Consider the following 25,889-nt stretch of genomic DNA (forward strand, 5'->3'; position numbering starts at 1 on the left):
CTGAGATTCCAGGCGGACAGAATTTGGGAAGAGGACCCTCTTCGACCCACTACACAGTGTCCCAGCACCTCCCAGTCGGATCCCACTGGGGACCCCTCCAGGCTCCAGGCCCCTCTGGTGCTTCACGTGCTGCTGGCCCCGCATCTGACCTGGGGAAGCCATTTCCCCAGGAGCCTATCTGGCAGCAAGTCTTTTTGTTCTTACAGGGCTTTTCAGAATGATCAGATGTTTCTTTATGTAACATTTGTAAGTTGATTTAATAAAGTAAATAGGTTTACTGGGGCCTGGTCATTGATGCTATGGAGCTGCCCATCTGGCTGCTCAGCAGCCCCCAAACCAGCGCCTGCCCCACCCCGACAATTCACCCTGCAGCACAGGTGGCCTTTCAGGGGAGCCGAGCTCCCGCTGGGTCCCACAGCAGCACATCCCAGGTGCTCAGGGAGGGGGCGTTTGTGATGACCATGGTGTGTGAGGGGTCGTCCGCGTGGGGCTGGACGCTTTGAAGTCTCTCTTTCCGGGGCAGCGAGTTCTGCTAATGCTCGTCCAACCAGACTCAGGAAGGTGGTCTGGAGGCTGCCAGGCTTGGACAGCCAAGCCCCACACCTAAAGTGTCTCCACATCGCCTTCACTGGTGGGCCTGAAGTGGGCCACTGAGGAAGAAGGACCTGGGGATGGGTCAGGCCAGAATGTTCTCCTTGGGCGCCCAGCCTCACACGCATGGGCGCTGCTCCCTGGTCCCCTGCGCTGCCGGGGCCAGGGAAAAGGAAAGGGATGGGGACTTGGGGGTAGGTTGCTGATGGCACTGAGCACCTTTCTGTCAGGGGGTCACTGTGAGGAGATGAGTGAGCCCACACAGCACCCACAGCAGCCAAGAGAGACCAGGAGACAGGGTTCCCTCTGATAGGTGGGGAGGTGCCCGGGGCTCCACCTTGAAGAGGAGGTGCAGCCGGTCAGACAAGAGTGGATGGGTCGGCGCGCAGGGTCCAGGGGAGATGCCCTTTGTGGCCACAGCATGGAGCACTTGGTCAGCAAGAGGCAGGAGATTCAGAGGAGCCACATGGCATGCTGCAAGGGCACCGACCAAGGCAGCTGGGCCCTTGGCCTACGGGGTGCACGGCGCAGCATCCGTCCCATCTGTCAGGGTGTGTGTGCACATCGTACTGTGCTGGGCACCCAGCTCTGGGGGCAAGGTCCGGTTGTGGGGTGGCCAGGCTGCAGCTCTGCAAGGACAGATCCTGGCCGGTGGGCGGGTAGAGGTGAGGAGGTGGGCCTCACGTGGCCGCCCCCCCCCGGGGGGGGAGCATGGTCTGCGGCTGGAGCGCTGACGTGGGGCTGAGGCTCACGTCTAACCAACACTGCTGTCGTCGTCCAGGCTCCTCCCTGCGCACCCTCCCATTCTCCCAGCCTACATTAATGCGTGAAGCTCTGGTCCTTGGGGGCGTGGAGCTTCATACAAGGCAGGTATCGGTGGCTGTTCTAGTGGGTGTGGAAGGCTTCCTGGAGGAGAGGGTGGGAGCTGAGTGGGAAAGGGCAGGGAGGATCTGATGCCACCGCGTGGGAGGGAGGATTACTACGCTGAAGGAGAAGCCTTGGTGGGAGCCCCAGGTGCAATGATCCAGTGCTGCGCATGCGTGGGGGGCGGTGCCGGGGCGGGCTGTGCCTTTTTGGAGAGGAAGGTCCTAGTGGGCCTGTGGAGGGGCTCCTGGCCGAGCTGCCTTTTGACTTTCACGGCCTTAGGCACTTCTGCCTTCCAGGGCACTTTGGTCCTTCCTTCATTAAAAAGCAATTTATATATATATATATATATATATATATGCACAAATATATATAATGTATGTAAATTATATTTTATAACTGTATTGTTATGAAGACAATACAGGCTGGATTCATTATTATATATCATATTATTCATTTTTTTCTTTTGATTTTAAAAGAAATTAAAATTTAAAAAGTTAAACAAAACAAAACAAAACAAAACATTTTTCTGCGCCTCTAAAAGTACTGTGGGTTCCAGGGTCTGTGCCCGCTGTCCCAGCGGGTAAGCGGGCCTAGTTGATGAGGCTGTGGAGGCCCCCGGAACTCAGCGGGGCTCGGGCTTACGGGGCGGGGAATGGAGAGCTATTGTGGTTCCTGCAGTGAGCACCGATGGGATCAAAGACCCCAGAGTTTGCAGGAGACAGGCCTGTGGGCCCGGCCAGGGCAGGGATGGCAGATGCAGCAGGGCCCGCAGACTTGGATGCAGCGCTGTGAGTGGAAGGGCGGGGCAGGGGAGGGAGGAACGTCACTGAGCCGTCATGCAGGGCTGCGTGGGATGTGAGCGAGGGGCCCGGGCCAAGCCTGGGCCTAGACACACAGGACAGTGGGAGGGGCGGGTGGACAGAGTAGGCCTGTGGGGTGCAGAAGAGGGCGAGGAGTGGGCCCTGGGTTTCTGTCCAGACACCCCAGAAGAATATCGGTGTCGTCAACACAAAGCAAAATGAAAAGTCGAGTGGGAAGTGATAGTGGAGCAGCCAAGTGAAGATGTTTGAAAATGGCTGTTACGTGGGTGGGCCCAGGAGACGCTGGAAGGATCTGGATTCCTGAAGCCCCAAGAGCTACTGAGTTTTCTGGGTCGGACTGTAGAGAGCAGGTGGAGGGCCAGGAGGAGGGGCCTTTCCCCATAGAATCCAAGATGCCACGTATCCCCAGGTGGTGTCCAGGTAACCACCCGGCACCTGGAGAGACAGGGGCAGGATCGTCCACCCCTGTTGAGGTGGTCAGAGTGGGGTCACACAGAGGAGAAAGAGTCAGCACATCCTCTTATATCAGCTCTTTCTTTCTCCTCCAAAACAATGCTGCATGCAGAGGCCTGGGTTCAAATCCCACCTCTGTCACTTCGCTGAGAGATTCTGGGCCAGCATCCCAGTTGCTTAGTATTGCATTTTTTAACCTGGAAATTATTTGGATGGCATTTAACCCCTGCATCACCTAGACCAGTGGCCTCAAACTTTAGCAGTAGGGATGTGGTTAATTTGTATTTAAACCATAGCTGATGGAGGTCTTAAAGCCTAGATGATGGGAAATTATAGGCCAGAAATACTGTTGATACAAATGTGCATTACCATGCTCTATATAGAGAGCGAAGCAGACCAACAACTCCACAACAAACGAAGCTGGTAATGATGAAGTGAAGCTAACCATAACTTACTAACATAGTGTTTTCATGGGAACCTGTGGGCCTCCCAACCATGCTTGCATGTGCAGAGCTCTGGCACTCTGCCAGATGCTGCCAGGGCCCCAGACTCCTGGCAGAACACTGGACTCCATCTTTGGTTAGCTCTAGCAACATGATGATTTGATCATATTAACGCAGTAGAGTTCCACCTTTCGCAAACATTAGGTTCTGTGGTCAAGATGTGAGGCGACACTCTTATATAGTGAAATGCCCCTGAATGCCAGGCAGCTTGGCAAGATGACCTTGCCCTCAGACACCCACTGGGGCACCACCAGTCACCCAGGTGCTCCTTTTGGACATGTACCTGGGACTGGTCTGAGGGCAGACTTGCTGTAACATCTTTTCTTTCCCTCCCTCCTCTCCCCTGCGCTTCTCTCCCTCTCTTTTGTCAAGCATATTGCAAATTAGGTATGAAGTCAGCCTCTAGTAGAGAAACCTGACTAACCTGGCTTAAACGAGGAAGGGCTTTGGTTTTTCAGGTGGGAGAAGTCACAGTAGGACTTGAGGTGGCCCAGCTGCCCAGTGATGCCATCAGGCAGGTCCCAGACCCCTGCTGTCATTCTATTCTGCCTTCTTGTTCTGTGGGTTATCTTCATGCAGCCTGGCTCCATAGGTCACCTCTGCATTCAAGGCAGAAAAAGATAGCAAGAGCTTCCCTAGAATCCCCTTCCCCTCCAGCAGACTGCAGCTTATGTCGTATTGGCGAGAGCTCAGTCACATGATCACCATTATCCTCTAGAGAGGCTGGGAAAGCAGCATTTCACTTTTACAGTTTCCAGGATGGCAAGGGAGTAGGAGGTTGCCAGTTGGTATTGGGTGAGTCCAATAGCACCTGCTAGCGTTCATAAGTGAAGTGGCCCCATCACACAACTCTGACCCAGGTTTTAGTAATCCTTCTTAATTCACTTCCTAGGTTACTCGTAGATAGCTCTTAGATGCCCTCAAAAGTCCATCCCCCAGAACATCTTTCTCCCTAAGAGATGAGGGGAGGGCTGATGCATTGCATCCAATTGTGAGCCTGTGGGAGACCTCTCAGGGAGCTTCAGGCCACACATCCCTGGGCACCTGTGTGGCTTCTGGAAGGATTGACTGATTTTGATGACATTTCACCCCTTGTTTAAAGTTGTAAGGTCCATATGGTTTGGTTGATGTTTCAGAGCACAGTCAGGAAATAAAAAAGCAATTGATAAATATTTGTATTGGGTGGTGACTGGCATAAGCCACTCCCCATTGGGAGGAAAGTGGCCGCAGGGACTGTGTAGACTTTGAGACTGGGGCGTCTGAAAGAATCCAGGTGCCTGCGCTGTGGCCTCCCAGCCAGCCGCCCCTCCTCCGCAGCACCTGGTTGAGCTGCTGGCAAGGCCAGACCGTGCCGGCGGCGGCGTGTCTTCCAGAGGCCGTTGTCTCCTTCCCCCACAGCATCCACTTGCTGGTCTGAATCCGTAAGTTGTGCCAGCTTCATTTTGCATGCTCATTTGCATGTCTTTACCCTGATACTCTCATCTGATGGTTGGTGGTACCGAGCACAAACAGCAGCTTCATTGTCAAGGGCTTGTCATGCCCAGCTGCTTTCTGCCACTTGGGGATGCTTCCCCAGCCACCGGCCAAGGCCTGGCCAAGGCTAAAAGAAGACACACATACATTCCTTTTCATGATTCTCTTCCAGAGAAGAGAATCCTGAGTCAATTCATGCAAATTACCATGCAAATTTCCACAGCACACTTTATTACTGTGTCTTGTCAGAATGTGGATGCAAAATTACATTTCATAATAAATGCACGTAGCGAAAACGATTTCAACAAGTGCCTCAGGAAACATCTCTTTCCTCGGGCATATGCTGGGCCAATGGGAGCTTTTGTGTAGAGGGACGCGGGTAACGCACCATCATTCTGCCCTGCGTGTCTGAGCTCCTGTTAACGCGGTTTAACACCACCTTCAGAAGAAGATAAATGTGGACGCGGCTATGAAACCTGTCCTTGTTAAGGTTCCGCCTGTTTTGTATAAAACGAAGTGCCTGCCATTTTTCATAAGCAGTACAGTTGGCAAGTACAGCAATATTAAAGGAATAAATAAGCATTGCCGGGTTTGGAGGGATCTAACCACAGGAGGATGCCGTCCAGCCTCCTCGGAGGGGCAGCGAGCAGTACAGGAGGCTCCCCCAGCACGTCGAGGAGGGAAGGGGAGGATCAGGGGGTCACGTACTGGTAGGAGAGCCTCAGAGTCAAGCCTGCTGCTCATGTTGTCTTGATACCCTCTTTACATCCTTGTGGAAAAGTTTCCAGCAAGAATAATTTACTGCACACCTCATAAGAGGAAACGGAATACAGAGAATGAATGCTGTGGCCAAGACTCCATGGTTCCTTTGGAACCCACCTCCTTGAGGGCCAGCCTTTCCTGAAGCTCTGGGAACACTCATTTATTGAGATGTGAATACAGATTACAAGCACAAAGGTTCCCAGGACCAAGTTTCTACAGCATCTTTCGGAAATCCCTCAGTCCGTTGGTCAGTCCTCATTTTGTTTGCACAGAGTACCTTCACGCAGTCTAACTCATTTGATCCAAGAGTCCTTGAAGGAAGCTGTGATTATCCCCGTTTTAGAGATAAGAAGCTGAGGGCCAGAGTGGCTGTCATTTTTCCAGGATACTCCCAACACAGTGTTTTTCCAAGCCCATTATACAGCATTCAGAGCCTGCCAAGGCACTGGCAGAGGTCCCTGAAGACAAACCAGGGCCCTCTGGGCACATGACCCCACCCAGGTCCATTTGGCGGGGGCACTCTGCTAGCTGCATGCCAGATCCTCTAGACCTGGCCATGCACTGCCCTAGGAGGCACTGACAGGGAGCCTAGGTTTGCTGGCAGAAATCTGTCCCGCTCCCCCATGGAGGCTGCTGGTCACCCCAGCCTCTTAGCCTCCTGGCCTCACCAGGGCTGTGTGCATACCTCGATCTGGGCTTTACCTTCAAAGCAGAAATGACTCCCTCCCCACCACACACTCATACCCACACAAGCCTCTTACACCTACTACTTTCCACACGCAGATACACAGTTGCATGCACACTTGTGTATCTCCATTCATCATGTGTCTACTCACATACACTCATACACACATTCCCATCAATACACTCACACACTGTATGACCTGTGCTGACCTTTGAGAGGGAATGGAGGTTGTAGCCTACATGGGTAGCTAGTTGTTCCTTTTGTCTGGTGTCCCCATATTATCCTTTCAGATAATTTCTGTTGATCCGTTTTCAAGTTCACTGTTTCATCTGTCATTTGCTGTCTTCTGTTAAGCATTTAAAAATGTCAGATATTGTATTTTTAGTTCTAAATTTATATTTGCTTCTTTATAGTTTCTCTGCTGAGATGCACAGATTAAAATCTGTGTCTTCATTGTGAGCATGTTTTCTTTATATGTTTGAGCATAATTGTATTAGCTGCCTAAAAATGCTTGCTACTTTCAACATTTGGGTCAACTCGGGGTTGGCCTCCATTTATTCTTTTTTTTCTTAAATATGGCTTTTACTTCATATGTATAGTAATTTTGAGTTGTATACTACACATTGTGATTAAGACTATGGATTCTGCTTGTTCCTTTGGAATAGTACTTGTTGAACGCAAATTCTCAATTCTCTCCCCCATGGTAGGCAGCAACTTAAAGTTCTGTTCAGCTTGGTTTGTTTGGTTTTCAGTCTTAGGCTGCTTGTGGTCTCTTTAGACCAGAGATTTGGGTAGCATTTACATGCAGAATTTGGGATTTCTCATCTCCAGGATTTCCCACATTTTCCAGCTGCTGTGATAGTTTTATGATCTGCCCTCTCATTTTTAACCAGTGAGACTATGGGTTTCTTGCCAAGTTGTAGCCACCCCTCAGCTCCAGCAGGGGCTGCCTTTAGGTGAATAAACAGTCATAAAAACAGGAGCCTTGCCCAGGGCCATTCTCTTCTTTTAAGTGTTGACTCCCCTCTAGATTCTACCTGCTTTTGTCACTTTCTAGTGCCTTCAGATAGTCGTTTTTTACATTCTCAGAATTTATAATTGTAGTCTGTAAGAGGGTTGGTTCTGATTACCAAAATCGGAACACCCCCATTCCCTCCATCTGGGATTTACTCTCCGTACTTCCCACCCTCTACTATTTCCCCGTCTTCACCTGCTGGAAAGTTAGTATTCACTCAAGGACTGGCATAGTTGCCCTGCCTTTCCTCAAGAAATCAATCAGAAGCAAGGTCCCCCTCCTCTTAGAGACCCTCTAACTACAATAGTCCTACCCATCTGTCAGGAACCATAGTTCTGTGTGCTAATCTTAGCTCCTCCACAAGTTTGGAAGTTCAAGGCTGAATCGTGAACTGTGAATAGGTGTAGCCATATGGGGGAGCATTCCACGGGAGGGAAAAACTCCTTACAGGCTGGGACCAGGGCTTATTTTGGTCTAACACACAGGAAACACTCAAGAGTGAATAAGTGAATGAGTACTACTTACTTACACCATATGCCAGAAAGCAGCTGCCCAGGAAAGACCGTGACCACCTTCTCCCTGCAGATCTGGCCTGTCTGGGAGCAATGGGCTCCAGCTGGCAGTAGTGTAGGGCCAACTGCTTATGCCTTGTGTCTGGAAAAATAAATGACGCCAAGGAGCTAGAAGATTTCTGGTAACCAGGGCCATCTTAAAAGTTCTTGTTTCTGTTCTGCCCTTAGAGAGCTGACTTTTGTGGTTGTTGTTAAAATGCAAATGAACTTCCTCTTATGTGGACTCTGCCGAGCTGTTATGGCTAATGACCATAGAATCTGACAGGAGGGAGCCAGACAGGATGTGACCCCCCCACACACACTCAGTGACAGCTTCAGAAATGAAGGGACTTCAGGAAGCAGAGGGAATACAGCTCAACAGTCAGGAGCAGGGGCTTTGCAGTCAGGGAGACCTGGGTTCTAATCCTGCCTCTGCCACCCCCACCTGTATGACCTCAGTTCTGAGTGAGCCTTGGTTTTTTCATCCGTGATTAGCCCCTTCTGCAGGCATGGGCATCTCCCTGTCTCTCACCCCAGGCAAGGAATCTACCCCTCCTCCTGGATACCACAGTCTCCTCAGACCAACTACAGCAGGAGCTCAGAATCTACGCAGTTATTTGCAAACTTTACTGCACAAATGAGTTCTCTGGGGGCTTGTCTGGAATTCTTTTTTTTTTTTTTTTTTTTTTTTTTGCGGTATGCGGGCCTCTCACTGTTGTGGCCTCCCCCGCCGCGGAGCACAGGCTCCGGACGCGCAGGCTCAGCGGCCATGGCTCACGGGCCCAGCCGCTCCGCGGCATATGGGACCCTCCCAGACCGGGGCACGAACCCGTATCCCCTGCATCGGCAGGCGGACTCCCAACCACTTGCGCCACCAGGGAGGCCCTTGTCTGGAATTCTGATTCCCAGACTGACACCCCAGAGATTGTGATTTTCTCTGTCTGGGCTGGGCTCAGCAATCTGCATATTTAACAAGCTTCTGATGTGATTCTGAAGCAAGTGGTCCATGCACTACGTGTCGAGAATTACCAAATCACTGGCCAGTGGGAGAGACTGACTAGTATGAGATCTTTCCAGTTTAGAAGAGAAACTGTTAAATGAGGGGCCCTGACGCCAACCTGAGGGCTCAGAAGATGACTGGATTCAGCAGAGGAGCTGAATCTTGATCTCTGATTAGGTTTTAACCATGTGGAAGAGCGTTAGAAAAGGCACAGAAACAAAGTGACTTGTGTGTGTAGAGTCCTGACCACAGTATTATTACTAAAGTATAAAGTGCAAGCTGGGAAAGAGGGGAATGAGGTCAAAGGAAGCGAGGGGCAGACCCTTTGCAGGCCAAGCTGAAGTGTTTGGATTGTTTCCTGGGGGGAATAGGGAGTGATATGGTCAGATTTATGTTTTAGAAAGATAACACTGGTGCTGGTGAGAGATGATTTATCCAGGGAGAAACTCAGGGTAGAGAGACCAGTCAGGAGAACCTCAGGGCAGAGAGACCAGTCAGGAAGCTGTTGAGGCTATTCAGGTACCAGAAGCTGGAGGCCTGAACTGGGGCAGTGCTGGTGGGGAATGGAGAGAAGCAGACAGGCGAAAACACTCAGGAGGCAAAGGATCAGCTCAGTGATTCCTCTGCTGTGAGGGGGTGGACGAGAGAGCGAGGGAAGAGGAGGAACCTAGGAGGGCTTCTGGAGGCTTGGGCATCTATGGAGGTGGAGGTGCCATTCATCGAGATGGGGAAGTAGAGGAAGTAAGTCTGGAGGGGGCTGATGGGCTCCGGGCGGGACACATATGTTTAGTGAGAGGTCCAGAGGACACGTGGATGGACATGTCCAGTAAGCGGTCAGATACCTGGATCTGGGGCTCAGGACAGAGGTGAGGCCTGGAATGTAGGTTGGGAAGCCAGCAGCACATCCTTTTTTTTTTTTTCTTTTTTTTTTAAAGCTGTGGTTTTCTTTTTTTTTTTTTTTTTAAGACGTTGGGCGTAGGAGTTTATTAATTAATTAATTTATTTTTTCTGTGTTGGGTCTTCGTTTCTGTGCGAGGGCTTTCTCTAGTTGTGGCAAGCGGGGGCCACTCTTCATTGCGGTGCGCGGGCCTCTCACTGTTGCGGCCTCTCTTGTTGCGGAGCACAGGCTCCAGACGCGCAGGCTCAGTCGTCGTGGCTCACGGGCCTAGTTGCTCCGCGGCATGTGGGATCCTCCCAGACCAGGGCTCGAACCCGTGTCCCCTGCATTAGCAGGCAGATTCTCAACCACTGCACCATCAGGGAAGCCCAGCACATCCTTTTTGAAGCTGTGACAGTAAATGAGGTCCCCTGACACAAAACAGTAGGGAACACCAACATTTTAGGGACAGAGAAAGGAAGAGGATCCTGTAAGAGGCCAATAAGGGACAGCAGTTAGAGAGGCAGGGAGAGCCAGAAACAAGTCACGTCATGAAAGCAAAGGAAGGAAGAGTGTCAAGGAAGAGACTGGTCCACAGGGTCAAGTACTAGCAGAGTCTGGCCGATAGAGTGTCCTTACAATTTGGAGATGAATGGCCATGGCGACCACAGCCAGAGCAGCCTTGGTGGGCAGAGGGGCAGGAGTCAAACCACTGAGCAGTGGGTGAGGAGAGGACGTGGGGACAGCTGGTTTGGGCCCTTTTCCAAGAAGCATACCAAGGGAATGGCGGTGAGAGATTGGCAGAGAGCTGGAGAGCCACTTAGTGACAGGGAAGGGTTTTTTCTTAAGGATGCAAGAATTTTAAGAATGTTTCTTGGATGAAAGGAAAGAGTGAGTAGAGAGTGAGGGGTTGAGAAAAGAGAAAAGAACCTTGATGGCTGAGAGGCTCAGGGCCAAGAGAACCCCAAGGAGAGGCTTGCTTTGACAGAAGGAACAAATGCTCAGAGCCTGGAGGGATGGAGATACAGCTGGACACACATAGACAACTTTGCAAATATCTTTGTATCCTGGCTCTGCCATTTCCAGCTGTGGACGCTGAGCAAGTAATTTAGCATCTCTTATACAGTTGACTCTTGAACAATGTGGGTCTAAACTGGGCTGGTCCACTTATATGCAATTGTTTTCAGTAGTAAATACTACAGTACTACACCATCTGCAGTTGGTTGAATGGAGGAACCGAAGTGCGTATACAGAGGACCCACTATAAGTTATACACGGGTTTTCCACTGTGTGGATGGTCGGCAACCCTAACCCACACGTTGCTCAGGGATCAACTTTACTCAGTCTTCTTAGCAGAAACATATAAATACTAAAGAGCATAACTCATGGCACAGGTTATCAGGATTAAGTTAAGTAATGCATATAAAGTTCTTACCTGGCACATGATAAGTGCTCAGATGTTTAGTCATTGTTACTGTAGGTATCATTTGTTGTTATATTAGAGGGTAAAAGCAAGGAATTGAAGTGGTTTGTACTTGATGTTGTAAAGTAGATTTGAGGCCATCTTCTGAGAGTGAGTCTTGCAGAGGATGACTCAGGGACAAAACAGGAGGATGTTAGGGATTGTTACTGATGTGGGTGGAAACAGGAGGTGGTCAAGGACAAGTCACATATTTTTATATATCACAGACTTACCATTTCTGGTGCTCCTATATTCCTTCTTTAAAGATCCAAACTTCCATCTGTAAAATTTCCCTTCAGCCTAAAGTGTTTCCTGTAATGAGGGCTCACTGGTGACAAATGATCACAGTTTTCCCTTATCTGAAATGTTTTTGTTTTGCCTTCAGTGTTGAAGGAAATTTTCACTGGCTTTAGAATTCTAGGCTGACATGATGGGGATGATGGTGGTTTGTTTCTTTTAGAATTTTAAAGATGTTGCTCCATTGTCTTCTGTTCTCAATTGTTTCTGAAGGGAAATCAACCATCTTTCCTGACATTGTTTCCTTGTATGTATTGTGTCTTCCTGTTTCCTAGCTGCTGTTAAGGTTTTCTCTTTATCTTTAGTTTTCAGCAATTTGACTATGACTTGTGTGGGTGTGGTTTCCTTTGTATCCTGTTTTAGGTTCACTGAGCTTCTTGAAGCTGCGGGTTGATGTTTCTAATCAAATTGAAAAAATATCTGACCATTAGTTTTTGTTTGTTTGTTTGTTTTTACTCTTTCTGAAACCCCAACTACATGTATATCAGGTCTTTATATTGCCCTAGAAGTTCTTGAAGTTCTGTTCATTTTTATTCTACCTTTTAAAAATCTGTGCTTAAGTTTGAACAATTTCTTTTGGACTGTCTTCAAGTTAAGTGTCCTAGCTGCTGTTATTCAAATCCAAGGCATTTTTATTTCAGGTATTGTGTTTTTTTTGTGTTAAGATTTCTGGGTTTTGTTTTAGTCTCCATATATCTCTTGAAATTCACCCATCATATTCATCTTTTTCCTTTATATTTTTAACACAGTTATAATAATTATTTTAAAGTTCTTGTCTACTAATCCAACATCTGAGTCATCTGGGTATCTGTTTCTATTGAGTTTTTTTCCATTAATTATGGCTTAAGTTTCCTGCCTTCATGCCTAATCGTTTTTTATTGTGTAGTGGACATTGTGAATAATAAGTTGTAGAGATTCGTAGATTCTATTACCTTCCTCTGAAGAGTGTTGAGTTTTATTTCAATGGGGAATTAAATTATGGGCAACGAATCCTTTTTTTTTTTTTTTTGGAAGAGTTTAATTACCATGGTTTTTTGTTTTGTTTTGTTTTTTTGTTTTAGTAGATCTTTATTGGAGTATAATTGCTTCACAATACTGTGTTAGTTTCTGTTTTACACCAAAGTGAATCAGCCATATGCGTACATATGTCCCCATATCCCCTCCCTCTTGAGCCTCCCTCCCGCCCTCCCTATCCCACCCCTCTAGGTCATCACAAAGCACTGAGCTGATCTCCCTGTGCTATGCGGCTGCTTCCCACTAGCTATTTTACATTTGGTAGTGTCTATATGTCCATGCCACTCTCTCACTTTGTCACAACTTACCCTTCCCTCTCCCCATATCCTCAAGTCCATTCTCTAGTAGGTCTGTGTCTTTATTCCCATCTTACCCCTAGGTTCTTCATGACCTTTTTTTTTTTTTTGCTTCTTCTTAGATTCCATATATATGTGTTAGCATACGGTATTTGTTTTTCTCTTTCTGACTTACTTCACTCTGTATGACAGACTCTAAGTCCATCCACCTCACTACAAATAACTCAAATTCGTTTCTTTTTATGGCTGAGTGATATTCCATTGTATATATGTGCCACATCTTCTTTATCCATTCATCTGTTGATGGACAGTTAGGTTGCTTCCATGACCTGGCTATTGTAAATAGAGCTGCAATGAACATTTTGGTACAGGACTCTTTTTGAATTATGGTTTCTCAGGGTATATGCCCAGTAGTGGGATTGCTGGGTCATATAGTAGTTCTATTTGTAGTTTTTTAAGGAACCTCCATACTGTTCTCCATAGTGGCTGTATCAATTTACATTCCCACCAACAGTGCAAGAGGGTTCCTTTTTCTCCACACCCTCTCCAGCATTTATTGTTTCTAGATTTTTTGATGATGGCCATTCTGACTGGTGTGAGGTGATATCTCATTGTAGTTTTGATTTGCATTTCTCTAATCATTAATGATGTTGAGCATTCTTTCATGTGTTTGTTGGCAATCTGTATATCTTCTTTGGAGAAATGTCTATTTCGGTCTTCTGCCCATTTTTGGATTGGGTTGTTTGGTTTTTTTTAAATTTTTTTTATTAGTTTCTGCTTTATAACAAAGTGAATCAGTCATACATATACATCCGTTCCCACATCCCTTCCCTCATGCACCTGCCTCCCTCCCGCCCTCCCTATCCCACCTCTCTAGGTCCTCGCAGAGCACCGAGCTGATCTCCCTGTGCTATGTGGCTGCTTCCCACTAGCTATCTGTTGTACGTTTGGTAGTGTATATGTGTCGATGCTACCCTCACTTTACCCCAGCTTCCCCTCCCTCCACCGTGTCCTCAAGTCCATTCTCTATGGCTGTGTCTTTATTCCTGCCCTCTCACTAGGTTCATCAGTATCATTTTTTTTTTTTTTAGATTCCATATATACGTGTTAGCATACGGTATTTGTTTTTCTCTTTCTGACTTACTTCACTCTGTATGACAGACTCTAGGTCCATCCACCTCACTACAAATAACTCAATTTTGTTTCTTTCTATGGCTGAGTAATATTCCATTGTATATATGTGTCACATCTTCTGGGCGGAAGACCTAAATAGACATTTCACCAAGGAAGACATACAGATGACCAAGAGGCACATGAAAAGATGCTCAACATCACTAATTATTAGAGAAATGCAAATCAGAACTACAGTGAGGTATCACCTCACACAGGTCAGAATGGCTGTTATCAAAAAATCTAGAAACAATAAATGCTGGAGAGGGTGTGGTGAAAAAGGAACCCTCCTGCACTTTTGGTAGGAATGTAAATTGATACAGCCACTGTGGAAGACAGTATGGAGGTTCCTTAAAGAACTAAAAATAGAACTACCATATGACCCAGCAATCCCACTACTGGGCATATATCCTGAGAAAACCATAATTCAAAAAGAGTCATGTACCACAGTGTTCATTGCAGCACTATTTACAATAGCTAGGACATGGAACCTACTTACCATATTTAAAGTTTGTTAAGATAGGTCTCTTTTGGTTTTTTCCTTAGTCCTCTGATATAACCCTTAGTCCTGAGATGATGTCCTTTTTTCCCAAAGCTGACCCTTCTGGGGTTCTCATGAAATGCCTGAGGAGTTTACCAAGTCCTTCTAACTTGGTGGGACTAGGAAGCTACCTCAGAGGAAAAACTGGTTAAGCATAGGATCTCACTTTGTTTTCTTACCTTCCTTTAGAGATTATAACCCCTCCATTTTCTGCCTGCTTTTGGTCACTTTTCAGTGATTGCCAATTGTTATTTGTTGCATTTGTGCAGAGTTTATAATAGTTATCTGTGGGTGGGTTAGTTTGATACAAACTACTTAGCCATTATTGGAAGCAAAACTTAGGGAGATGTTTTTGATCAGAGCTGATGCCTCAGCCACATCCAAGGACAGTGCCTGTGCTTTGGCACCACTGTGTGCAGCTGTGGGAAGGTCTTTTGTGGCTCTACGGCCTGGCTGGGTGGGAAGTTTGGCCGGAACAGGTCTGAGAGACTGGGCACTTAAGGAACCAGGTGTTTCTCTGATATAGAAGAAGCATGAAAGTGGGAATAGAGGTGGGAGAGAGCTGGAGAGATAGGAAGTTGGTCCTTTCAGCCTTACTTTCATCATTACCACTGATCTGCTCTTGTGAGGGGTAATAAAGTATGTGAGTGTGCAGCAAATGGTGTTTATGATTATGGAGGCCACTGGGTTGAGCTTCACCAGAGCTTGATCCACAAGGCACAGTCCTTGTCATGTCATCTGGTGACTTCTCTGTCCTCCATGGAAGCACACGTGAGGCGAAATGGGGCTGTCGTTGTTACATTAGCATCAGGAACATCACTGTCAACCATCCATGCTGCCTACCCTCGAGGGGTATGTTTCTCCGTGGTTCTTTGCTCTATTAGTTAGGCTAGAGCTAGGCTGTATTAAAAGAAACTGCAAATAACAGTGGTTTAAGCGAAATAGAAGTCCAGTTCTCTGTCACACAGCAGTCTGGGCATAAGAGTCTCAGGCTGCTGAGGGGGCTCTATAGGCAGGAGCTCAGGCTTCCTCTGTCTGGTTCATCGGTCGCCACTACTCTTGTCACCTTCATCTGGATGGGCCAATATGACTTATTATCACCTGTCTTTATTCCAAACAGTGGGAAAGGGAAAGGGGCAGCTGTGGGGACATCGCCTCTCCCCATGAAGGACCCATCCCAGAAGATGCAAATGTCACCTTCACATCCCACTGACCAGAGAACTTAGCCACCCAGCTACAAAGGAAGCTGGGAAATACGGTCTTTATTGGGGGCAGCCATGAGTTCATCTAAACGTTTGGAGTCCTAATACCATAGAAAGGGAGACTCCATGTTGGGGGACAGCTAGCAGTCCCTGCTACCAATCCTGAGGTCATACACCTGGTTTTTTAGCTCAAGGGTCACTTTACAGAAGGAGCTTGGCAGTCCCTGGGGAGCCCACTGAGCACTGAAGTTGAGAGATGTCCGCCTGCTCTGTACATTTCTCCATGACAGCAGACAAGGATCATTGCTCTAACAGATACCAATAAGTGGAGGTAGTGTGACTGTTAAGGAACAAGGCTCAGTCCACAAGCTGCTCGTCAATTCCACACTTATTCCCCAGTGGCTACACCACGCAGGAAAGGTGTGCAAAGCTGGGGTTGAAAGAGCCCAAGTGATGCCAAGATTTTACACAGATCCTCCCAGCACTGCCTCTGATTGGCACAGTCACGCTGGGCGTGAGCTTTAACTTCCCAGCTCTCCAGAGCAGGGGATTGAGTCGTGTCTAAGGTGTTTGCTTAGCACGCATGTTGTAGAATTGTATGATTCCTTGACACTCCCTATCTTTGCACTAAAGCAAGCTTCCAGGAGGACGCAGCCACCTTAACTCCTTTGTGGAATGCGTGAGGGTGGGAGTATACGTGCACCTGCTTGCAGTCAGCTGGGGGGCCTGCAGACGTGGGTTTTTCTATTTCTTTGGGCTTCCTTGGTTGTGGTTTTTTTTTTTTTTTCTTGCGGTACGCGGGCCTCTCACTGTTGTGGCCTCTCCTGTTGCGGAGCACAGGCTCCGGATGCACAGGCTCAACGGCCACGGCTCACGGGCCCAACCGCTTCGCGGCATGTGGGATCTTCCCGGACCGGGCCACGAACCCGTGTCCCCTGCATCGGCCGGTGGACCCTCAACCACTGCGCCACCAGGGAAGCCCTTGGTTGTGGTTTTTGTAGTCAGAAGTCACCGCACAATTTTCCTTTCAATGAAGCTTATTTCTCAACCCTATTTTTCTTTCAAAATGCTTTATTTATGCTTCTAGAACTATTATATGTTCATTGTAGAAAATAGAGAAAGGTATAATGAAAGAAGCCAAAAAAAAAAAGCACCCACAGTATCAGTACTCAGACACCAGCACCATTAAGGCCTGAGTGTAGTCCCTTCACGTCAACGTCTAAGAAAATCTGAAAAATACTGTATCTCTACTTCAGTTAATCAAGTTGGAATCACACTGTACATGACGTTTTGTGACCTGCCTTCTTTCACCTGATGACCATTTCCCAAAATCCTCAAATATTTTTTAAGGACGTGATTCTTAATGGCTGCCAAGGTTTCTAATCATTTGGATGAACCACCGTGTCCTTAACCAGTGCCCTGACATTTAGGCTGGGTCGGAGTCTCCATTATTATTAATTACATAGCAGTGACTGTTTCACGCTGACAGCCTCTTGCTCCCGTCACAAACACTGGGTGCAGGTTCGGCCCAGAGAGGTTGGAGGCCTGCCCCAAGCCACACAGCAAGTAAGTGGTGGGTCCCAGCCATCTGGCCCAACTGCGTCTCCTAGTGCCAGGACAGAGGAGGCACAGGCGTGACCTAGACATTTGGCTTCCAATGTGTCGGTCTGGGTAGAGAAGAGCCGGTGGGTTTCGCAATGAGATGCTGCTGTGGGTGGCTGTGATGCCCCTGGGGAAAGCCAGCTGCTGTCTGCCCACCCCCGTGGCAAGCCGCCCTGCCCCCGCTCCACCTCCTGGGCAGTGGTGATCCCCCGCCAGGCGCTCGAGTTCCAGGGCTGAGGAGAAAAGCTTTGGGAGCCTCGAGTGGAGGCTGGGAGGGAAGGAGGCAGGCGGGGCCCGGCAGGCTTGTTCCTGCTCCTCCAGGCCCCCCGCCCCCCGAGCGGGGCAGGAGATACGCGTGCCAGTGGCCCTGCTGCTGGGGAAGCCGCCTCACCTGCTCTCTCCTCTCCTTTCCAAAGCACCTTTCTCTTCCTCTCCAAAGAGTATCACTCCCTCAACACCTATCCCCATCCTTGTTTAGCTCAAACTCACTCCCTCTGAGAGGGGCAAGAGGGTCCACTGTTGAGCTGGGGGTGGGGCGGCAGAGCAGAGCCCACCTAAGGCTCGGCGTGGGTGACCCCTTTTGCTGGCTGTGTCCCCGCCTGGTGACTCAGCTTTTGCCCCTGTGCCTGAGACCTTTTGGGTTTGACCGTTCTGTGCTTTTCTCTAACAGGCAACCATTGGGATCGACTTCTTGTCAAAAACCATGTACTTGGAGGATCGTACGGTGAGTGCCTGACTTGAGACCCGGGAGGATGGGCAGGGCTCCTTGGGACCTATCCCCTGGGGCCCGTGCTGGGCACCACTGAGAACCTGTGCCTGGCCAGCATCCCAGAGCCGGGCCCTCCCTCAGCCCCCACTCCCACCACAAGGACCTCACTGCCCCCTGAGCCTCCTTCCTCCCTGTGACAGGTGCGACTGCAGCTCTGGGACACAGCCGGCCAGGAGAGGTTCCGCAGCCTGATCCCCAGCTACATCCGGGACTCCACGGTGGCCGTGGTGGTGTACGACATCACAAGTGAGTGTGGGGCCTGCGTGCTGGGCGGGGGGCAGCTCGCAGGGGCTCCGGGGCCAGGTGCGGCCCCAGCCAGGCTGCAGAGAGAGAGTGTGTGTGTGTGTGTGTGTGTGTGTGTGTGTGAAGATGGGAGAAGACGCTGGTCCCCAGGCCAACCTTGACCTGGCAGCCGTGGTTTGTCAGCAGCACCCCAGTTCCTTACCCGGTTCCCTGGGAGGGGAGGCCCGGCGGGTCCAAGAGGGCCTTGGGTGGCCTGCACTTCTCACACACTGTGGCTCTTCTGGCCAAATCAGCTGTTCTCAAGAACGACGCACAGCCCTGAGGGAGGCTCGTGGGGCTGGGGTGAGGGGTAGGGCCTGGTGCAGAGCCCCACTGCCCAGGCAGGTGTCAGGGCACACACCTGGCAAGCGCTTGGGCTGCAGTCATGGGTGTGGTGGGAGGATGCCCAGCCGGCTGCCTCTGGCTCTGACCGCAGGCTCCCTGCACACCTGAGAGCAGGAGCTGGGCCCTGAGGAGGCCCGGGCTTCTGCAGCCTGATGTTGAGCAGAAGGAAGGTCAGGCTGCGGGAAGCCCAGGTTTCCAGGAAAGGGAGCCTCCGCTCCCCTTGGGCCTGCGGGCCGCTGAGTGGTGAGCGTCGCCCTGTGACTGCTCTTCTGTGCAGCCTGTCACAGCTTCTGACTGAGGAGGGGGCTGCCCTGAAACGCCTGGCCTCTCCTGGCTTTTATCTGCTCCTGGGGCCGCCTTCCCCCCTCCCCTTACTTTCAGGGCCTGAGGGTGCTCTTCAGAAACCCCTCTGAGCTCCTGTCAGTGGGAGGCCGCTCCACAGGGCCCTCCTGCCCTGGGAGCTGCTGCGGTCCCACACACACGCTGTCACACTGTTTCCAAGCTCAGCCAAGTCTACTGCACCCATTTCTCACTCTGCTGTGAGCCTCCAAAGTCAGGTCCGGCTCTCAGGTGGGCCCTAGGACCACTAGTAGGAAGTCGTGACCCAGCGGCCTTCCAGATGCCGTGACTTCTCTCCCCAGAGAGTGGCTGGCTCAGCCTATGAGGGGCCTTCGGGCACCCCGGGCGCAGCTCCACAGACACGTGTGGGCGTCCTCGGGAGGACCAGGCCCACTGGGCTGTGCTCCCGCGCCGCCCAGGTGTCTGAGGGTGCACACCCCCCTCCCTCCTGCTCCTGGTCTCACTCCCTTCCCGCCCGCCCCCTCTCCTGCCAGGGCTGCCGCTCACGCCCTGTTTTATCTGCACTTTCCGCCTCCAGATCTCAACTCCTTCCAACAGACCTCTAAGTGGATCGATGATGTCAGAACAGAAAGAGGCAGCGACGTCATCATCATGCTGGTGGGCAACAAGACGGACCTGGCCGACAAGAGGTAGGCACAGGGGGCTGCAGACCGGGCCCCCTCCATGCCTCTGCAGCTCCTCCTGGATGGAGAGTGGTGGGATTTGTGCGTGAGCAGCCCCTGTGAGCTGCCCCCTGCCCAGCATCCTATCTGGCCTGTCCCCTTGCATCTGGGAAGGACCCCATTGGGGCACCGGAGGCTTTGAAAGCACCTGGTAGACGCCTACCCACAGGTGTGTCATGTCTGAAGCCCCACCTTCCAGGCTGGCAGGGGCAGGGCAGGCCTCCACGCGTGGCCTGAGTGGAGCCATATGCACTTGGCTGGCCCAGCAGCGCACGGTCTGGGCCCGGCCTCAGGGCAGACACAGACACAGCAGCACTCGGCCTCCCACCGGCCCTGCCCCTGTGAAAGGCCTGGCTGACGTGGGTGTGGCTGTGAAGGGCCTGGGCCTCCGCTGTGTGTGGGTGGGACGCTCTCCGTGGAGCGGCTGCTCCGCACCGTCCTCCAGGCACAGGGCTGGCCCAGCGCCCTTCCCTGCGCTGGTCCACTCATCTCCTGGGGAAGATGGAGCAATGAGTCATGGACTGAGGGCTTCCTGAGATGTACTCTGACCGTTCAGGGAATAATCTGAATTAGAGGCTGCTTTCTTTGAATCTTGTCCTTGAAGTGAAGAAAACGGAGTTCAAAGCCCAGCTCCTTTGCAGTAGGTGACCTTGGGGGCATTACTTTTAACCTCAGTGTTCTCATTTGGAAAACGGGGCTGATGGTACCACCCAGAGAGGCGGTCTGTGGCTGGCAGTGCTTTACGAATGTTGGCTCTGGCCGTGGTGACCCTGGGAGAAGGACAGCAGCCACCTGCCTCAGGGCCTGCTCCCAACCTGGACGGAGCTGCCAAGGAGCAGGGAGGGGCTGGTGTCCTGCTGCGCCCTGAGGGAGCCCTGGGGTCCAGCCCTGACCTCAGGGCTGACTGAGGGACCCCCATCATCTGAGGCTGCTCCCTCCGCCCCCACCAGGGGCTACTTCCCTACTGAGCTGGTCCCCTCTCGCCTCCCCTCCAGGCAGATAACCATCGAGGAGGGGGAGCAGCGCGCCAAAGAACTGAGCGTCATGTTCATCGAGACCAGCGCGAAGACCGGCTACAACGTGAAGCAGGTGGGCTTCGCCGCCTTCGGCCAAGGGCTAGTGACTGGGGGGGCGCCGTCCACCCGCCAGGTGGGGAGCGAGCAGCCTCCAGAGCTCTACTGCTCGCCCTCAGGCTCTCGGGGCTATGGGATCAGCCAGCAACTTCGAGGAGGCCAGGAGAAGCAGCGTTCCCCTGCTTCTTACCTCACGTGGGGTGGACGTGCAGGAGAGCCTATGCAATCAGCATTTTGGGGTTCCTGCCTTGTGCTTGGCAAGCGCTCAGGGCTGTAGCGGTCCGGGCAGGCTTGGAGAAAAGAGCCCACCCACGGTGCGGTCGGAGCTCACGGTGGCGGGGAGGCCTGGGAGTCAGAAGCCTCAGAGGAGCCGTAGAGGGGGTGGGGTTAGGGCTGAGCCTGGGAGCAGGGGGCTTCTCCTGGGCCCACAGACCCCCAAGGAGTCCACGGATGGAATTCAGCAGGTCAGTGCACTTAGGTGGGAAACAAGTGTCTCTGCGCTAACCTCTGACAGGTCTCCAGCGTTTCCTGCAGCTGTGAGGTAGGCAACACAACTCCGTATGTTGGCAGCGCCTGTGGCTTTATCACGACAGAGGTCACAGCCGCTTTCTTATCACCTTATGGCGGTGTCGCAGGTCTCTTGAACTTTCTCCCACCTCAGTGTCTCAGGGGCTGTCAGACCCCCTGCCGGCTTCTGCTCTTTAACAGGTTCCCGAGGAAGCACAGGCGCTTCTAGTCACAAGTCTGTATCTTTAAAGATTTTAGAAGTTTGTTTCGATACATAAAACTTACATGTAATTCATTGCACATGCTTAAAAGGAGCCCATAGGCTTCGCCAGCCTGCCAAAGGAATCTTTGGTTCAGAAAAGGTGAGGAACCCCTGTCTGCAGGGAAAAGGGGACTCGGAGAGGTGATGAAGAGCCGGGGTGGCCTGGGCCAGGGGACCGGCATGGGCACAGGTGCCGCTGGAGGGGTGTCGGGGCCTGGCTGGGGGTCACTTCTGCCCTGCCGGCCCCAGCAGTGTCCAGGGGTACTAGACAAGCTGCCAGTGCAGCAGCCGGCCTCACGCAGTGCGGCTTTACCCCGCCTGGGCCGTGCCTTGCCAGTGGGATGTGGCGGAGGAGCAGGAAGGGACGGAATGGGCGGCCCCGAGCTCCCAGGACTCAGTGCCGCCCCCCGCCCCAGCTGGAAGGTCATCAACATGGCTCCCTTCCCTCCCACCCCTTCCCAGCCTCCTTCGGAGTAAGGCCAGGGTGGCCGTGGTGTCACCTGGAGGAGGGAGCTCCCTGTCCCTGGAGGCCTGCAGGAGACACTGGCTGCTGCTCTGGGCGGCCCTGATGGAAAGGCTTGGGGGGCAGGGGAGCAGAGGGCAGCAGCCCCGAGGGCAGGTAGCCTCCGCCCCCATGGTCAGGGAGATGCCGGTGCCCCCCTTTCCAGATCGCTCTGGAAGCCAGGCGATGGTCTGAGCCGGAGTTGTGTATGGTCAGTTCTAAGTCTGTGTGGTGGAGAGGCATCTCCATGCAATGCAGCCTCCTGGACTCTGAACGTGAGCATGTCTGCTCTCAGAAGCCCCCATGTGACCCCAAGAGCTTCCATCTAACTCCCACTTCTGCCAGCCACGCTCGGAGCCCCTCTGCAGCCCGCCCACAGGGTCCATACCATGCAGAGCCCACCAGCGGCTTCCCTGCCCGGACCCTTACCGCCTTTGGTCCTGTCACCCAGCCTGGGTGCTCCCATGTGGCTGGGCTCTGGGGTGAGACCTTGAATAAGACTCACCCTGTCTTCAGAGAGCTCAGGCAGTGGAGAAGTTTTAAGCCCAGAGCTCACCTGGTTCCTGCAGTTGGTGTTTGTAGAGAGATGGGAGAGAATTCGGGATCTTCTGGTGCCTTGTACTTGCTGTCATCCGCTAGGTTCCACGCATGCACACACATACACACACACACACAACCACACGCACACAGTCCTCATGCACACCTTACAGACTTACACGCACAGAAACCCCACATGTGTACATGTGCACACTATACACACTCATTCCCCCCCTACAGATGACACACATCCACACCACACCACCCATACGCCTCTACACACAATACGCACATCGCACTCACCCACACCCAAGCAAGCCCACAATGTCACATTCACACCCCTGTGTCCTTATTCCCTCCGAAAAAAATCTCTCTCCACTGTGACTGTGTGGCCCTGACTCCCAGCTGCCCCGATGCCCGTGGACTTTCAGGGCTCCCTGAGGAGAGGGTCGTTGTCTCAAGGGCAGGTCGAAAGTCCCTTCCCCACACCGGGTCCCTAGATGGGCGGCGGGCCAGAAGCTTGTCTCCCGGGACCTAGATCGTTTTCTGCACTGGGGTAGGTCCCTGCCATCACCATGACCCACACTCAGCCCCTCGTGACCCTGTGGCCAGCCTGCCTGGGTGAGAGGCCTGCCGGGGCCCAACGCCCTGAGAGGTGCTGGGGGCACAGGTGGGAGAAGTTAGGTGCAGCCCCTGCTGTCCAGGGTGCAGTCAGTGGGACAGACAGGGAGCAGGGCCCGAGGTCAGGGTGAGCAGGGTCGGGGGTGGAGACACCGGCAGCAGGAGGGCAGGGACGGCGGCTCACGCTGCGTCTCCCCCTCTCCCCAGCTCTTCCGACGCGTGGCCTCGGCGCTGCCTGGAATGGAGAACGTCCAGGAGAAAAGCAAAGAAGGCAGTATCCTTTTCCTTTGACAAGTGAGGGAAAGATGTGCTGCAGAAGCCATTTAGTCATTGATTTATCCGCGTGGTATGTTACAACAGTGGACAGACCCTTGCCAGGTCTCCAGGCCAGCCTTCCTGGCAGACAGCTGTTAGGCGGGGCCTGCTCTGTACAGGGATGAGGCTGAACTCCAAGGTCCTTAAGACCACATCCAGCTCGAACCACCTAAGCTTCCAAAACAGTGTGGGAACGCCAGAGGGATGTGTGTGGAGTGACCGTGCGGGGAGTGAGAAATAGTAAGTGCCCTGCTTTCCAGTGAACACAGACTTGTATTTCATGGGGACACGTAGAATCTCCATTTCTGTGCATTCAGACCTGTACGTGAGATGACTGCCCCACCAGGTGTCTCCTCTCCTGCCTGCCCTGCACAGCCCGGGCCTCCCCACTGCTCTGGGGGCAGGGTCTGCACACCACCCACACCGTCCACCCCAGAACTCAGGCCACACCCAAAAGCTGAAACGGAGGCTCAGAGAGGTGGTCTGATCTGCCCAGTGGGAAGGAAGGCAGTTGTTCATTGTCTATTTACTAGTTTATTTATAGTCTGCCATGTTGTAAAAAATGTGTGTTTATGTATATATACGCTACGTACACACAAAACAGGATAAAAATGTACGTAAGAAAATTGGGGTTTAGGGAAAATCAGGAAAAGTCATGGACAAAGTCATACTCAGAATATGCCATGGCCAGGTGGCCAAAACGTGGTGAGGAGGGAAAGTGGTAAGTGGCCTTTAGGGGAAGCACGGCTCTTTATAGCACTTAGCTTCTGAAGAACCTCTCCCCGCGTCCTCACCCAGGGACCACAAAACCTCCCTAGGACACGGGCAGCGGGTCCCAGAGCAGGGCTGCTCCAACCCCTACCCACGCCCAGCCCCACAGGAAGGGCGCTTCTGTGCAGTGCTGTGACCAGGCCTGGCTTGACTGGGATTTCAGCCTGGTGAGGGCAGAGGGAGCGGCCTGGCTGTGTACGCTCCACCCGCTCCTCTGGCGGTTCCGATCGGTGCTTCTCCAGCCCACAGTCCCCACGGCGCCCGTGAAAAGGGCTGGAGAGGGGCTATGTTGACATCCTCCCCGGGGATGTGGGTTCTCACAGCAGCAGCCTCAAGGTCTAAGCGACCCGTTCTGACGGGAGCTTGAGGGGTCGGGGTTGCTGTGCCCACCTGGGCAAGGCCTGTGAAGCCCTGCACTTTGCGAGGTGGGTTCCGTGCCCGGCCGGCAGGCTCCACCTCCTGGGCACTTTGGGGTGGGGCTGATAGGTAACACGGCCGAGGCCGAGGCTGGTCACCGGGAAGCCTTGTAAGAAAGGGTCTGTCGGGCCTGTGTTTAGATGATGGTCCCACAGCCCAGGACAAGTTTTACTTCTGGTGGATACTGGTGAGGGCACGTGGACGGGTCGGGGAGGAGGTGGAAGGGTGGGAGCTGGTGACCCTGCCTCCTTCCCACCCAGAAAAGAAAGGAGCAAGTTCCTGGGTGTTTGCTGAGGGACAGAGGGGCTGCGCAGGGCCCCTTAGGGGGCACCGGGGCAGGAGCGGGGGCGGGAGCTCCTCCGAGAGCGTCGTCTTCCTTAGCCCCGCCCCCTGCAGTGATCGACATCAAGCTGGACAAACCCCAGGAGCCTCCGGCCAGCGAGGGTGGCTGCTCCTGCTAATGCAGCCTGACCGCAGGCTTCCTCTGACACTACTCGCTTGTTGTGTTGCTTCCTATTGGTTAGCTTCCTAAGGGGGGTGGGAGATGAGCTTATCCAGATGGGAGGATCTTTCTTTTCTCTCTGTCTCTAGGAGTCGGGGTGGGGGGTTTGGGGGAGGGAGGCTGGGCATCAGGGATCACGTCACTCTTAACAGCTGTTACTTAAACAACTATTTTTTGGTTTGGTTGTAATATATTGTACTTTATTAAGATTGCCAAAAACTGTTAAAATTAAAAAAAAATTTAAACCATGTGTATACAACTTTTTGCCAGATAAAAATGTAGTCATTTTTATTTGAAGGATGTGCTTTTTCGTTTTTGTATATTTGTAAACTTACAGAGGACCTTCTCCACACACCTCCTCCTTCCTGTCCTCTTTGAGCGGTGCATCACCTCTGCTCTCCTCCCACCCCCAGACCAATACATTTGAACAGTTAACTGGGCCATTTAATGAGATTCCAATCCCCGGGCTGTCTGGCCCAGACCAACCAGCATCCACCCAACAGGCCCTACCTGGTTACATCAAACACTGATTGAATGAAACAGCCTCTCAAGAGCCAACTCTGACTCTGTCCTTCCAGAGTGGGGCATCAGCCACGGCCCGAGCTGAAGTCAAGGCCTCGTGAACTGCAGGGGGCCCAGCCGCAGGCCCACCGGGATTATCTCTGCCTCTCTCCCCTCCCTGAAAAGCCTTGAGAGGGCACTCGCCACAGGCAACCGTCCGCTCTCTGTGGTCCGCCTGTGACTGGCAGGACAAGAGGTCATGGGAAGGAAGGAAGGACGGG

The 25,889-nt window shown here is 52.0% G+C and overlaps 1 protein-coding gene across 1 annotated transcript in view; it reads left to right on the plus strand.

Moving 5' to 3' along the window:
* The window catches only part of RAB6B (RAB6B, member RAS oncogene family), a 56,492-nt gene extending 31,333 nt beyond the window's left edge, over window positions 1-25,159 (plus strand). Inside the window, exons 3-8 of the mRNA XM_060100255.1 lie at window positions 17,853-17,906; window positions 18,092-18,197; window positions 19,456-19,567; window positions 20,596-20,689; window positions 23,310-23,376; window positions 25,002-25,159. Coding sequence (XP_059956238.1) covers window positions 17,853-17,906; window positions 18,092-18,197; window positions 19,456-19,567; window positions 20,596-20,689; window positions 23,310-23,376; window positions 25,002-25,066 — 498 coding nt within the window. The 3' untranslated portion in view covers window positions 25,067-25,159. The remainder of the gene's footprint in view (window positions 1-17,852; window positions 17,907-18,091; window positions 18,198-19,455; window positions 19,568-20,595; window positions 20,690-23,309; window positions 23,377-25,001) is intronic.
* The last annotated feature ends 730 nt before the right edge of the window (window positions 25,160-25,889 follow it).

The sequence above is a fragment of the Mesoplodon densirostris genome, chromosome 5 (genome assembly GCF_025265405.1).
Source record: "Mesoplodon densirostris isolate mMesDen1 chromosome 5, mMesDen1 primary haplotype, whole genome shotgun sequence".
Classification (NCBI taxonomy): domain Eukaryota; kingdom Metazoa; phylum Chordata; class Mammalia; order Artiodactyla; family Ziphiidae; genus Mesoplodon; species Mesoplodon densirostris.